At 33.6% G+C, this 13,769-nt stretch overlaps 1 protein-coding gene across 10 annotated transcripts in view; it reads right to left on the bottom strand.

Moving 5' to 3' along the window:
- Window positions 1-13,510, bottom strand: part of SP100 (SP100 nuclear antigen) — a 68,809-nt gene extending 55,299 nt beyond the window's left edge. For 9 of the 10 annotated variants that reach the window (XR_003044683.1, XR_003044682.1, XM_025043223.1 and 6 more), the window contains exon 1: window positions 13,436-13,510. Coding sequence is in view for 7 of the 10 variants with exons in the window: in XM_025043223.1 (XP_024898991.1) it covers window positions 13,436-13,452 (17 nt within the window). In the remaining 3 variants the exon portion in view is untranslated. The other variant, XM_025043219.1, reaches the window with a different exon arrangement.
- Between the last annotated feature and the right edge of the window lie 259 nt (window positions 13,511-13,769).

Here is a 13,769-nt window from a genome sequence, read left to right on the forward strand (position 1 = left end):
CAGTGTTTAAGGGAATCTTCTGGGCAGAGCGACCTCTGTTATCCAGTTTGATGACGTCACGGCTATGGCAGCGCTGTGTCCACCCTGGGAGTGTGGAGGGCTCAATGGATACCGCCAGCACTTCTGTACAGAGTGAGTCTCACCTTGGCCCTCACTCCGACAATGTCTCCCTGTAAGTCCCTGGTGCCCCCTGAGCTCAGCCGACTGGGCACTGGTGCTCAGAGCGAGCAGGTCTGTCACTGCGAAAATCAGCTTGTGGACGCGGCCCCTTTAAGAGGCGTCTGCTGCTGCCGCTGCTGCCACAGCCTCCGTCTCACTCAGCCTTTCGGGACTGGGTGGCCCCACGTCCTCACCCCGTCCTACCTTCTGCCGTTGCAGAGTGCTTTCTTGGACTTCTTCCTAGTTATATGGCTTGTTCCTCTAGATCTCAGGCGATTTTTTCTTGCTGCTGCTTCTTGTTTCTATCACAACTTTGATTTGGTCGCCAGAGGGGTGAACAGAGCCTCTGTCATCTATGTCATTTTTTTTTGTCCCAGAAAATTTTAATTTTGATGAAGCCAAATCTATTAGTTTTTTTTTCTTTTGTAGTTAATAACTTTAATGTACTAAGAAATTTTTGCCTAACCCAAGTTAATGAAAATATTCAAAAAGTCATTTTCAGTATAAGCATGGGTACATTTCTGGATTTTCTACTCTATACCATTGATCTATTTGTCTATCCTAATGCCAATAGCATATTGCCTTGAATACTACAGATTATAGCAAAATTCAGTTAGGGAAATATTGTCTTGGCTTTTATAAGTCTTTTAGTTTTCTACATATCTTTAAAAATCAATTTGTCAGTTTCTATAAGAAAAGCCTTTTGGATTTTTAAATTTGGTGAGAACTGACATTTTAACAATATTGAACTCCAATCTGTTAACCCTGTGTAGCTCTCCATTTATTTAGTTTTCCTTAATTTTGCCTAGAAGTGTTCACAGTTTTCAGTATAGAAGTCGTGCACAATTTTCCTTAAATTGATTCCTTAAAAAAAGTCTTGAGATGAGTGATAAAGAAAATTTGAGTTAAATGGTTTCTTTAAATATAAAAAAGTGAACAATATGGTTTCAAATTCGACAGTAATAACACAGATACATGGGTTAAAAATTGTTTTGAAAATTTGAAAGTAATCGCTGACTGAATGAAATCAGACTCTATATAAAACCCTATGAAACAATAAAAGATAAAATAAAAAGGAAATATACCTTGTATTTTTAGAGAGAAAAAATAATGAAAACAATAGAAGTTCTAAAATTAAAAACAGAAAAAAGCTGTATAAAAATCTTATTACTTAAAACACTAAATGAAAAGGAAAAAATGATATTGGAAGGCACAGGATCAAAAATAGAATTCAAAGAGAGACACAAGAAAGAAGAAGTGACAAAAAAGTTGTTAAAATCAAGACAGACAAATTAAGGTATTCAAATGTAAACAAAACAAAAATAATAAGGGTATCATTTCCATATCAAAGCAAAATTCAAGAGACAAATAATAGGACAAATATTTTATGGATTTTGAAAAACAATTCATCTCTAGTTTTTGACTTCATATATGCAAAAAATGATCAAAATATACAGGCTCTGGAGAAATTAGCAAGAATGATTTATTATTTAACCTTATAAAAAGTGAACACATCATTTTTTTCAATGTTTTTGAAATGTATATCAATATGGCATATAATCTAGGCCACAAATAAGTCTCAGTAAGTTATTACTTGTAGAAACGAAACAGGTTGCATGTTAAAGAAAATAAACCACCCGAAGATTTTATAAAACAAAACAAAAACTATTTTGTTGGGTCAAAGATGAAATAAAACTTGTGGTTAGAGGCTATTTCAAGAAAAAGTGAAAAAAAAAAATGAAATAAGAAAGAGTAAAGATAGTTCAACATTAGAAAATCTCTTTATATAATTTATTATATCAACAAACGAAGAGGAAAAAAGTATATAAGTATATCATTAAATTGTTTTAAAAGAGAATTTGGTAAGGCCTAGCAGCTCTTTTTATAAAAAACTATATAAAATCAGATAGAAGCCAATATAACATAAAGTCCCCAAAAATAAAATTATTTAAAAATATTACAGTAAACATCGACATGATAAAGTCATTTAAATAGAAAAATAAACAGAGATGCCTATCATTATCATCATTGTTTTATATATATTTTTAGGAGTTTTAGCAAATGTAATAGGATAAGGGAATGAGGTCATTGGTACTATAAAAACAGATAGAAGCCAATAAAACATAAAGTCTCCAAAAATAAAATTATTTAAAAATATTACAGTAAACATTGACATGATAAAGTCATTTAAATAGAAAAATAAACAGAGATGCCTATCATTATCATCATTGTTTTATATATATTTTTAGGAGTTTTAGCAAATGTAATAGGATAAGGGAATGAGGTCATTGGTACAAGACTAAAATAAGATACAACATTATATGTCCTATGATTTTATACATAGAAACCCTAGAGACCTAATCAAACTCTGTAAGAACTAGTAATAGAATCGCATGAATAAAATATATGTAAAACTTACAAATTTTATTTGAAATAACATAATCTGAAAATAAATAAAATAATGCTTCAGATACAATAGCAAAAATACACACATATATTTTTAAACAACTGGAAGGTATGGACCTATATGAAGAAAACTATAAAATCTTATTGAAGGAAGTTAAATAAGATCAAATAAATAGAAGTGTATAAGGTGACTCAATGAGAAAAAAATTAAAAAACATCAGTTCTTCTGAAATTATTGTAAAAGTGTAGTGCGCTTGCAGCTTATCACCCCACTGAAACTGGTTGAAGTAATATAAAAACTTATGTGACAAAAAATATCTGAGTCCAGCCAAGAAAACTTCATACCATACACCCAAATCAACTCAAAAGGATCATAGACCTAAATGTAAGAGCAGGGCCAGCTTCGTGGGCATGCATTCTATGTAATCACACAAGTCCTGTGCTTGCTTTAATGTTCTGCTTTCATGGTTTTGAAATTCATAATGATTTGTGAACAAGGGTACCCCAACTTTCATTTTTTATGGGATTCCACAAATTAAGTAGCATACTGTGTAAAAGTAAAAATGATTATACAAGAGAAAATCTTTGTGACCTTGGGTTAGACAAAAAAGTTGCCACAACACCAAAAGCATAATCCATAAAAAGATAAATCGATAAACTGGAATTTAAAAAAATTTTAATCTTTTGGGCTTCAAAAGACACCATTAGAAAAATACAAGAGTAGTCTTAGTCTGGAAGAAAATATTAACCAATAATATTTCTAATGAACAACTTATATACAGATATCTAAAGGATTCTTACAACTCAATAATTAGACAAAAAAAGCCAGTTAAAAGATAGGCTAATTTTAATAGCTATTTCCTCAAAGAGATATATGGAAGGATATATAGAAAGCAGTAAACACATGAAAAGATACTTAACATTACCAGTCATTAGGGAAGAAGCAAATTAAAACCAAAATGAGATGCCAGTGCATACTTTGTATATAGCCAGTGGACTGGCTATACACAAAGACATAAAATAATAAGTGTTAGTAAGATTGTAGAAAAATGAACCTTTATACATGTTGGTGAGGTATGAAATGGTCCTTTGGAAACACTGTAAGATAGTTTCTTAAAAAGCTAAACAAGATGTTACCATATGACAAATTATTTCATTCCTAAGTATCTACCTAGAAACGAAAACATATGTCTACAAAAAGACCTATATACAAATATTCATGGCAGCATTTTTCATAATAGACAAAAAGTGAAAACAACCCAAATGTCCATCAAAGGTAAATGGATAAATAAAATGTGGTAGATTCATCCAATGAATTGCTATTCAGCAATACAAAGAATGAAATACTAATACATGCTACATTAATGACCTCAAAAATATTATGCTCAGTGAAGAGCTAGATTCAAAAGACAAAATAATGCATGATTCCATCTATATGAAATTTCTAAAAAAAAAAAAAAAAAAAAAAGGAAATCTACAAAGAAAGAGATGGGGTGGGGAGTAGCAAGACGGATTGACTACAAATAGCCATGACCAAACTTTTTGGGGTAACGATAATGTTCTAAACTTCAATTGTGATGATGCTTGTAAAATTCTATAAATTTACTAAAAGTCATTGAATTATACACTTAAAATAGGTAAATTTTCTAGTACATAAATTGTGCCTCATTAAAACTATTTTAAAAAAAGGTAGGCATGTTAACAGCTAAATAGACTCAGTTGAAGAAAAGTTAGCCACATTTTTCCCCACCCTGGAATGCAAGAAAAAAGAAGATAAGGAAAATTTGAAAAAAAAAATTAAGATATACTGCATAATCTGATGTTTCAACATTCTGCCAATGGGAATTCCAGAAAGAGAGAGGAGAGAGAACAAGGCAATCAAATAAAAAGAGGAAAAACATTTCTTAGAATGAAAGCTAGAACCTTAGATTAAAAAGGCCCATCAAGTACAGAAAATGATTACTTAAAACCCATACCCAGTGGTATTATTATGGAAATATAAGACATCAAGGATAACAAAAATATCATAAAGTTTCCAGAAAGTAAAAGTAACTTACCTAAAAGGAATGAAAACCTGATGGATGTTGAATTTTTACATGCAGCACTGAATGCAAGAAGACAATGAAAACAAATATCCAAAATTTTAAGTGAAAAATCATTTCGAACCTTAATTCTTAATACAACCACATAGTCATTCATGTATTAAAGTAAAATAAAGATATTTTCAGACCATGAGTACTCAAAAGTTTATAAAGGGGATGGGAAGAGGGAGGAGAGAAATAAAATCGAGTTCCAGTTTTTAGCTTAGGAAAATATACCAAATGACTCCAGATACTGAGAGAACAATATAAGCTTAGGTATGTTTATTAAAAATTCAGTTTCAACGAAGAAAAAGAAGATATTATTCCCAGTGTATTGAAGAAAAAAATACACTGGGAAAGGAAATGCACCCAACCCCAAAACAGGTAAGAAAGAGGGTAGGGGAACAAGAAGAAAGTCTTGTGACTATTAAGTAATAACTAAGATAGCAAGGATAAATATAAACATATGAGTGTCAAAAATAAATTTTAACAAAATAAACTGACATAAAATATAGAAATACGTATATTGGCTAGGAAACAAAATTTAGCTATACATATTCTAGCTATACGGGACATGTCAAAAATAAAACAGCTCAATGAGATTGAAAATAAAGGCATTGGAAAAGACATACTAAACAAATGGAAAGTAAAGAATGCCTTGTAGCAAAACTAACATCATGAACAAATAGGACTTAGGTTGAAAAGTATTCCATAGACTCTAGAAGAACACTGGGGTGCATATATTTGTTCAGATAAATATTTTCAAATTTGGGGGGTAGATACCACATGGATGGATGTTGAGATTATGCAAAGTGAAATAAGTCAGGCAGAAAAAAATTGAGAACCATATGATTTCATTCATACGTGGGATATAAAACTGAAAGCAACAAATGAACAAGACAGAAACTCATAGACACGGTCAACAGTTTAGTGGTTGCCAGAGGGAAAGCGGGAGGGTAGGTAGATAAAGGTAAAGGGAGTCAAATATATGGTGACGGAAGGAGATTTGACATTGGGTGGTGAACACACAATGCAATATGCAGATAACGTATTATAGAATTGTACATTTGAAACCCATATAATTTTATTAATCAATGCCCCCTCAATAAATTTAATTTAAAAAAAGTCTGCAGGAGGTTATTTCATACTGATAAAATGTGTACTCTACCAAATTGTACGGCAGAAGTCATGATCTGTTAGAAAATATCTTTAAAATATTGAAGGAAAATATTTTACAGCTATGTATTGGCAAAGCTGGGGTTGAAAACATCCCCAACCAACATTCCTACTTACCTCCTCATCTCCTCCCCTGCCTCCTGACTAGCATTAGATAGCACACTATTAATCACTGCATTATATTGCCTTTCAAATATGAAGAAATCTCAAAAATGATTTGTATGAGGCCATACAAGAAATAACAATAGATTCTCAAATAAAAAAATCTTAAGGAAACATTTTCTAACCACATATGATAAGATCAGAATAAACAACCAGGACAAAGGAAGACCTCCTCAATTTATCCCTGAGAAGTTTTCTAAATTCTTCCCCACAGTCCTTAGTCGAAAGAGCAAATCAAAATAGAAATTACAGATTAAGAAATAAGCACCAATGAAAACATCACATAAAAAAAAAAAAACATATTCAAAGTGGCATGAAGGTGAACATTCATGGCCTGAAATGCATTTATTGGAAAATAAGAAACATTGAAAATTAAATTGTTTTAAATCAAGCTATTAAAAAAAGAAATCAAGGTAATCCCCACTCCCCCAAGGAAACTGAAGACAAGAATTAGGAAAATAAAATATATAGTAAAAATATAATAAAGGAAATCAGGATATAATTAATTCTTAAGCAAAAAATAAGAGTAATGGATCGACCAAAAGGTGGTTCTTTGCAAAGAATAACAAAATGAAAAGTTTGATCAAAAAAACAAAAGAAAAGACATAAATGAACAATGCTAGGAATAAGGAAAAGGACTTGTCTCCAGTTAAGGAAAAGATTAAAACTTTATAAAAGGAATCCTTGTATAATTTCTACCAATAAATAGGACAATCTAGGAAAAATGATTACTTTTTAGGAATGAAATATCAAAGCTGAGAGTCAACAGAAGAACTAAATAGAACTAAAATTGATGGAGAAATGTGTAACGTACTTCCAGACCTACCTGAGCCCTTCCCTTTTCCCACCCGCCACACACAGATATCAATTTCAAACAGTTTTATGGACAATTTCCAGCAATCCTTCAAGGAACAGAAAATGTTTGTATTAAATAACCATTTAAAAAATTCAAATCACCCCAAATCATTATGAGACTACTATATTTCCTCTATCAAAACCAGATAAATATAAGATAAATGAAAATTGTGCATTAACATTGCTTACAAACATGAGGTTAAATCCTCTAATAAAATATTAGTGAGTCCAGTTCAAGAATGAATGAGAAAGTTGTGATATGACCAAGTATCTCAACAATTCTAGGAAAGTTTACATTAGAAAATCTATCTATGCTTTTGGTCAAACCTGGTAGATTGAACACACCTTCATTCGTCTGTGTTTCCTCTGAAACCTTACTAAATCACCTGTTAGAGTTATTGCAAAAGGCAGCAAGGACAAGAGAACAGGAGAAGAGAGAATATCAAACAGCAGACGTCAAGCAAACGTTTCAGAAGATGAGATAAGGATTTTTAAGTGGTTGCCAGTTTCACGAATGGAGGAATAAGAAACCTAATTGGATCCCTGTCTTACCCCGTATACAAAAATCAACTCAAAATGGATTAAGGACTTAAATGTAAGATCTGAAACTTTAATGCAACGTATGGCATGGGGACTAGAGTTAATAATATTGTATATTCGAAAATTGCTAGGAGAGTAGATCTTAAAAATTTTCATTACAGAAAAAAATGTTTTATAATTATTTTGGTGATGGATGTTAACTAGACTTATTGTGGTGATCACTTTGCGATATATACAAATACTGAATTATTATGTTGTACACTTGAAACTGACATAATATTATACATCAATTATATCGAATTAAAAAAATCTATAAATTAAAAAAACTAAATATACTCTTATTGTATGATCCAGGGATTGTGCTCTTTGGTATTTACCAAAAGGAATGGAAAAATTATGTCCAACGCAAACACCTGCACATGACTGTTTACAGTAGCTTCCTTCATAATTACGCGAATTTGGAAGCAACCAAGATGTCCTCTAAAAGGTGAATGGATAAATAAATAAACTGATACATTCAGACAATGAAATAGTAATCATTGATAAAAAGAAATGAGTTATCAAGCCATGAAAAGACATGGTGTCACCTTAAATGCATGTTATTAAGTGAAGAAAAGCCAATCTGAAAAGGCTGCATCCTGTTTGATTCCAACCACATGACATTCTAGAAAAATCAAAACTGTGGAGACAGTAAAAATATTAGTGATTGCCAGGAGGAGGGATGAATAGGCAGAGCAAGAGGATTTTTAGAGCAGAAAAACTACCTGTATAATACTATAATGGTGGATATATGTTGTTATAAAATTATCCAAACCCCTAGAATGTACAACAAGAGTGAATCCTAATGTACTCTATGAACTTTGCGTGATAATGATGTGTCAGTGTAGGATCATAACTGGAACAAATGTACCACTCTGGTGGGGGATGTTGACAGTAGAGTAGGTTGTGCATGTTTACAAGAGAGGAAATAGGGGAAGTCTCAGCTGTCGACTCAAGTTTTCTGCGAACCTAAACTCCTCTAAAAAGCAAACTTTATTTAAAACATGTTTAAAAAAAACTCAACCTGAAACTGTAAGTCTTCTTGTCATTGTTCTTGGCAATAATTTCTTGAATTTAACACTGAAAGCATAGGCATCCAAAAGTAGACAAGTGGGACTACATCAAACTAAAAAGCTCTGCACGGAAAAGAAAACTATCAAGAGTGTAAAGGCATCTTATGGAATGGGAGAAAATATCCGTAAACCATCTATCTGCTATTTCAACAGCACACACACAGACAAACAAAAAAGCTCAATTAAAAAAATGAGCAAAGGACTCGAATAGATATTTCTCCAGGAAGACATACAAATCGCCACTATGTGTATGAAAAAGTAGGTGCTCAGTATCACTAACCATGAGGAAAACTCGGATCAAAATCACAATAAGCTATCACCTCACACTTGTTAAGATGGCTCTTATAAAAACAAAATAAAAGATAACAAGTGTTGGCAAAGATGTGGAGAAATTGGAACCCTTGTGCCCTGTTAGAGGGACGAATAGTGGTGCAGCGCTATGGAAAACATTATGAAAGTCCTCAAAAAAAAATTAAACATAGAACTACTATACGATACAACATTCCTACTTCAGGGTAGTTAATTATAAGAACTGAAATCAGGATCTGGAAGAAATATCTGCACCTCCATGTTCACTTCAACATTATCCCAATTGCCAAAATATGAAAACAACCCAAATGCTCATTGACGGATGAATGAATAAAGAAAATGTGGAATATACTGATAATGGAATATTACTCAATTTTAAAAAAGAAGGAAATCTTGTCTTTTGTAATTACATGGATGAACCTAGAGGATGTTATACGAAGTGAAATAAACCAGTCACAGAAGAAGGATAAATACTACATGATCCCACTTACGCGAGGTATCTAAAGCAGTCACATTGATAGAAGTAGAGAATAGAATGGTGGTTGCTAGGGCTGGGGGAGGGGGAAATAGAGTTGTTTTTCAATGAGTATAAAGTTTCAGTTATGAATGATGAGTAAGTTCTAAGAGATCTGCAAAACACAGAACCTATAGTTAACAAACACGAACAGTTTTTGGAGGTGCTGAATATGTTTAGTACCTTGGTTGTGGTGATGAAGATGTATACATTAAATGTGTAGAATTTTTTTTGTGTGTGTCAATTATATCTCAGTAAATCTTTAAAAATATAATTACTTACACAGGGGAAAACTAGCAAGAAGCAAGATAATTTACCTTTCTGAATTATAAAAGTTTCAGGAATCAGAGGTGCCATTACTTCAAATGACAGGTTAGGGTGGTGAAAAGCAAATCTGACCAAAAGAAGCTCACCAGTGAACCAGAAGCACCTCTACAGAGAACCCTCATCACTGCTCATGTCTCTTTCCTAAATGTAGATAGATACTTAGCCGATGCCTGATGGGATCTTTGAGCACAAACAAGTAATGGGGTAGGAAGTGGGAAGAAACTAACTCTTGAACCTTGGAAGAAATGAATGAAATTCAAAATATTATCATCTTTAATAGCAGAGAGAAAACATTGGATTCATTAAAAAAAAAAGGATGTGATAAAAATGAAGCAACTTATAAAAAGAACTTTTAGAAATTAAATTTAAAAATCACTAGAAGAGATGAATGAGCTGAGAAAATCTCACAGATGATATGATTCAAAAGAAAACAATTTTAAAAGATTGCCAAGGAAATGAACAGAAAGCTTGTAGAGGATCAACATAGGAGACCTATATCCAACGAACAGGAATTCCCAAAAGATAGAAGAAAGAAGCAGAAGGGAGGAAATTATCAAAGAAACATTATAAGCAAAATTATGTGAGTTGAAATAAATTAGTTTCCACTTGAAACGGCTTTAGAGTACCCAGAACAATAGATGAAACCAACCTCCACCTAAAGCAAATCATTATGAATTTCAGCAATCAAGGGATTAAGGAACCAGAAAGTCTCAGAGATGCTAAGCAGGTGACACATGAAGAAAGAATCAAGAGTCAAGATGGCAGCAGAATTCTCGTTAGCAATACTGGAAACTGCAAGACAATAGACTAAAATAATATTCAGAATAGACTTTTATCCTTACCAAATTTTCATACAGGTGTGAGGATAAAAAAATAAACATTTAAAAAAATACACATGAATGATCTTAAAAAACATATGCATGCCTTCTATGAAATCTTATTCAGGAGGCTATAAATAATGTGCTACACCAAGATGAGAGAGTAAAACAAGAAAGAGGCATACGTGAAATCTAAAACGTGGTGTCCGACCCGGTATGGAGGTCATGCTTCAGACGGTCAGGTCTAGAGGCCTAAAGTAACCAGAGCTAATCAGAGCTGGAGAATGGAAGGTTCCAGGAGAACCTCTCCAAGAAAATAAAACGGAACTGATAAATTACCTATAACATATAGTTTTGTGGAGAGTTTGGGAAGAATTGGTAATAAAGACATACAAAATCCAAGCAAATATATGTATATATTTGAATGACAAGGCAATAGTTGTTTATGGGGGGAGGTGTTGCACAGGAAAGAAATTGTAATACATTACATGATTTAACTGTAAAGAAATTTAGATAGTCACAGTAATAACAGTACCTATGTAAGTAACTAGTATCTATAGAAGTAATCTATCCAAAAATTCGTCAGAGGGTAGGATGGAATAGTTTGAGGCAGGCCAGAAGTCCAGTCTAGAACAATTAGAATTGCTGGATAGAATACCAAAACAACTATTTGAAAAAGCATTAGAGAGTTACAAAATCAGAGACTTAAGGTTCCTAAGACAGTAGAACTTTGGGAGTTGAGTGCTATCGTTGTTCTTTTCTAGGGGTATTTGCTGATTCTGGTAGCAGAGGCTGAAACAGATGAGCTTGTATTGTCATGGAGGGCTAGAACCTTGAAAGGCCCCAATATGCACCCAGTTCCCCCTCCCAAGATGTTTGGTAAAGTTGTTCACGCCAGGAGGCTGGAAGAACTCTGTCAAAGTCTCTGAAAAGCAGAGCAGAATTACCTGCAGGTTCCCCATTAGGAAACAGTGATGACAATTATGATAAGGCCTATTTAACATAAAGGAAGAGAGCTGAAGGCCCTGAAGGATGTGGAGATCTGGCTACAAGATCAGTGGTCATTTTGTTCTCTAAGAGCACTCATTAATTCTGGACACAGCTAGAGGCTGAGAGTCTGGACTTGGCAGAGGCAGAGGATTGTGGCTAGAGGACAAAGAGCTAACAGAACTTTTGATGGTCATGTATGGTTCGAGGGCAAAATTAGAGACTTCAAGGAGATAAAATTTCAGTTGTCTTTTTCAAGTACTTTTCTCAGTTCTGAAGGTGCATGAAGCAAGAGACTGAAAATATGACAGAGGGATTAAAGAGGAGAAATGACTACTTGAATGCAGTCTCTCAGTGGAAAACCCTGGGTGTCTTCATCTGGGATCAGGGCAAACCAGAGGTATTTTAAACCTTATAAAAAAAATGCAAATGCATCTTGACTCACTTTATGTCCTAATTTGCTTCAGTAATCCACCTCATTACGTTACCTGCCTAAAAGAGGAAAAGGGAGGCCACTCAAATGTGGAAGATGACAGCATCTGGTGGCTCTGTGTCTTGTATACACAATGTCTGGCATTCAATAAAAAAATAAAATAACTAATGTCAAAAGACAGAACTATGGCATGAAACCAAGAGAAAAAAAGGTAATGGAAGCAGATGCACAGATGATCCAGAGATTGGAATTAGCACACAAAAACTATGATTAAAAGCACAAGAAAATGGATGAAAAGATGGAAAAAATTAGAATGTTGAATAATCCCACCAGAAAATTGAAATTCACAAAGATAATCAAATGGACATTTTAGAGCTGGAAAAAAGAAAAAAAAAACAATTTCTTAAACTCGGTAGAAGGATTTAGTCAAAGATTTGGATACAGAAAAAAGACAAAATTAGTGAATTGGCTAACTAGAAGACTCACGATTCAATAGAGACTATCCAAGTCAAGTATAGAAATTTTAAAATTGGAAAAATCCCGAAAAGCATATAAGGAATATGTGAGAAACAGCCAAAAGTTCTTGTTTGGGGAGGGCAGAAGAAATAGTTAAAGAGATAATGGCTAAGAATTTTCCAAAACAGATAAAAGACATCAACTCACCAATTTAAGAAACTCTGAAACCCCACCAAGATAATTGCAAAACAACAACAACAACAACAAAACAAATCTCAAAACAATAAAATCTGGACTCATTACAGTATAATTACTAAGAAAATAATATCAGAAGCAGCTAAAACTGAAACCAAACCTCAAGCCACAAACTTTGAAAAATGATGGTTCATCAATCAACGATCTTAAGTTTCTGGTGTAGTAGAGCAGGATTAAACAAATAACTCAAAACCCTTCAACCCTCACTTGCAATGTCACTTTCTGTTGATGAAACTTAAAAGATGGAGGAAGCAGTTAAATGTTATGAATCACAGAAGAGAGGAAAACACTGTAAGAATCGATTATGTAAAAGTAAAGGGAAGAAGAAACCAAGGACTTATTACAGCGCAGAAACTGCTTTTGACTTCAGGGAATTTGCTGATTCCAGAGAACCAGATGCTCAGGTTGACAACCTTAACACGTAAGAGTGACGTGAACAAAATCCAGAGTCCACCTGGGGTGGAGGGTCTAATGGGAGTCCAGACCATGACCATCACATCTTCGCAGTGACAATAGAGAAGATGACTCTGGCCTGCATTGCATTCCCAGTGAACCCCTTGGGTGCCTCCAAGTGCTCTCAGACCCTGACCTTGCGTTAAAGTGTTCCCTGGACAGGCACCTGGGCATAGCAAACAGAAATCCTTTCCAAAAGCTAGTACTTTTACCGCAGACCTAAATTTCACTCACACATAATTTTTTTCAAATACAATTAGATACACAGTAAAAACAAAACAAAACAAAACAAAAAAAACCAACAACAACCCCAAAAAACAAGAATCAAAAACCAACAAACCCAGCAAAATATAAGCAAAATTACTTTTGTGATTAGAGTGCACACGAATTACCTTCTTCTTTCTGACATGTATTCTTGGAGAGTCAGGCAGAAGTTCTTCCTGAAAAATAAGAAGATCCAAGTAGCTGGTTAGCCTGTGTTTCTGTTTAGTGAGTATGGCTTTTTCAACCTCATCATCACTGACCCACAGTCAGCTCAAACCAAGATGAGATTAGTGCAGAAGTCCACAAACACAACTTTAACCAAATGATCGAGGACACTAGCCCTAGTGATTGATAAGTCAGGTTGACATCTCTCCTGATATGATGTGATGAAAAGGGTACTTTGATATTCTTTCATAAAACCTAATTATGAGAAAAACATCGAGATGAACCCAAATTGAAAGA

This window comes from Pteropus alecto, unplaced genomic scaffold, assembly GCF_000325575.1.
Source record: "Pteropus alecto unplaced genomic scaffold, ASM32557v1 scaffold110, whole genome shotgun sequence".
NCBI classification, from domain to species: Eukaryota; Metazoa; Chordata; class Mammalia; order Chiroptera; family Pteropodidae; genus Pteropus; species Pteropus alecto.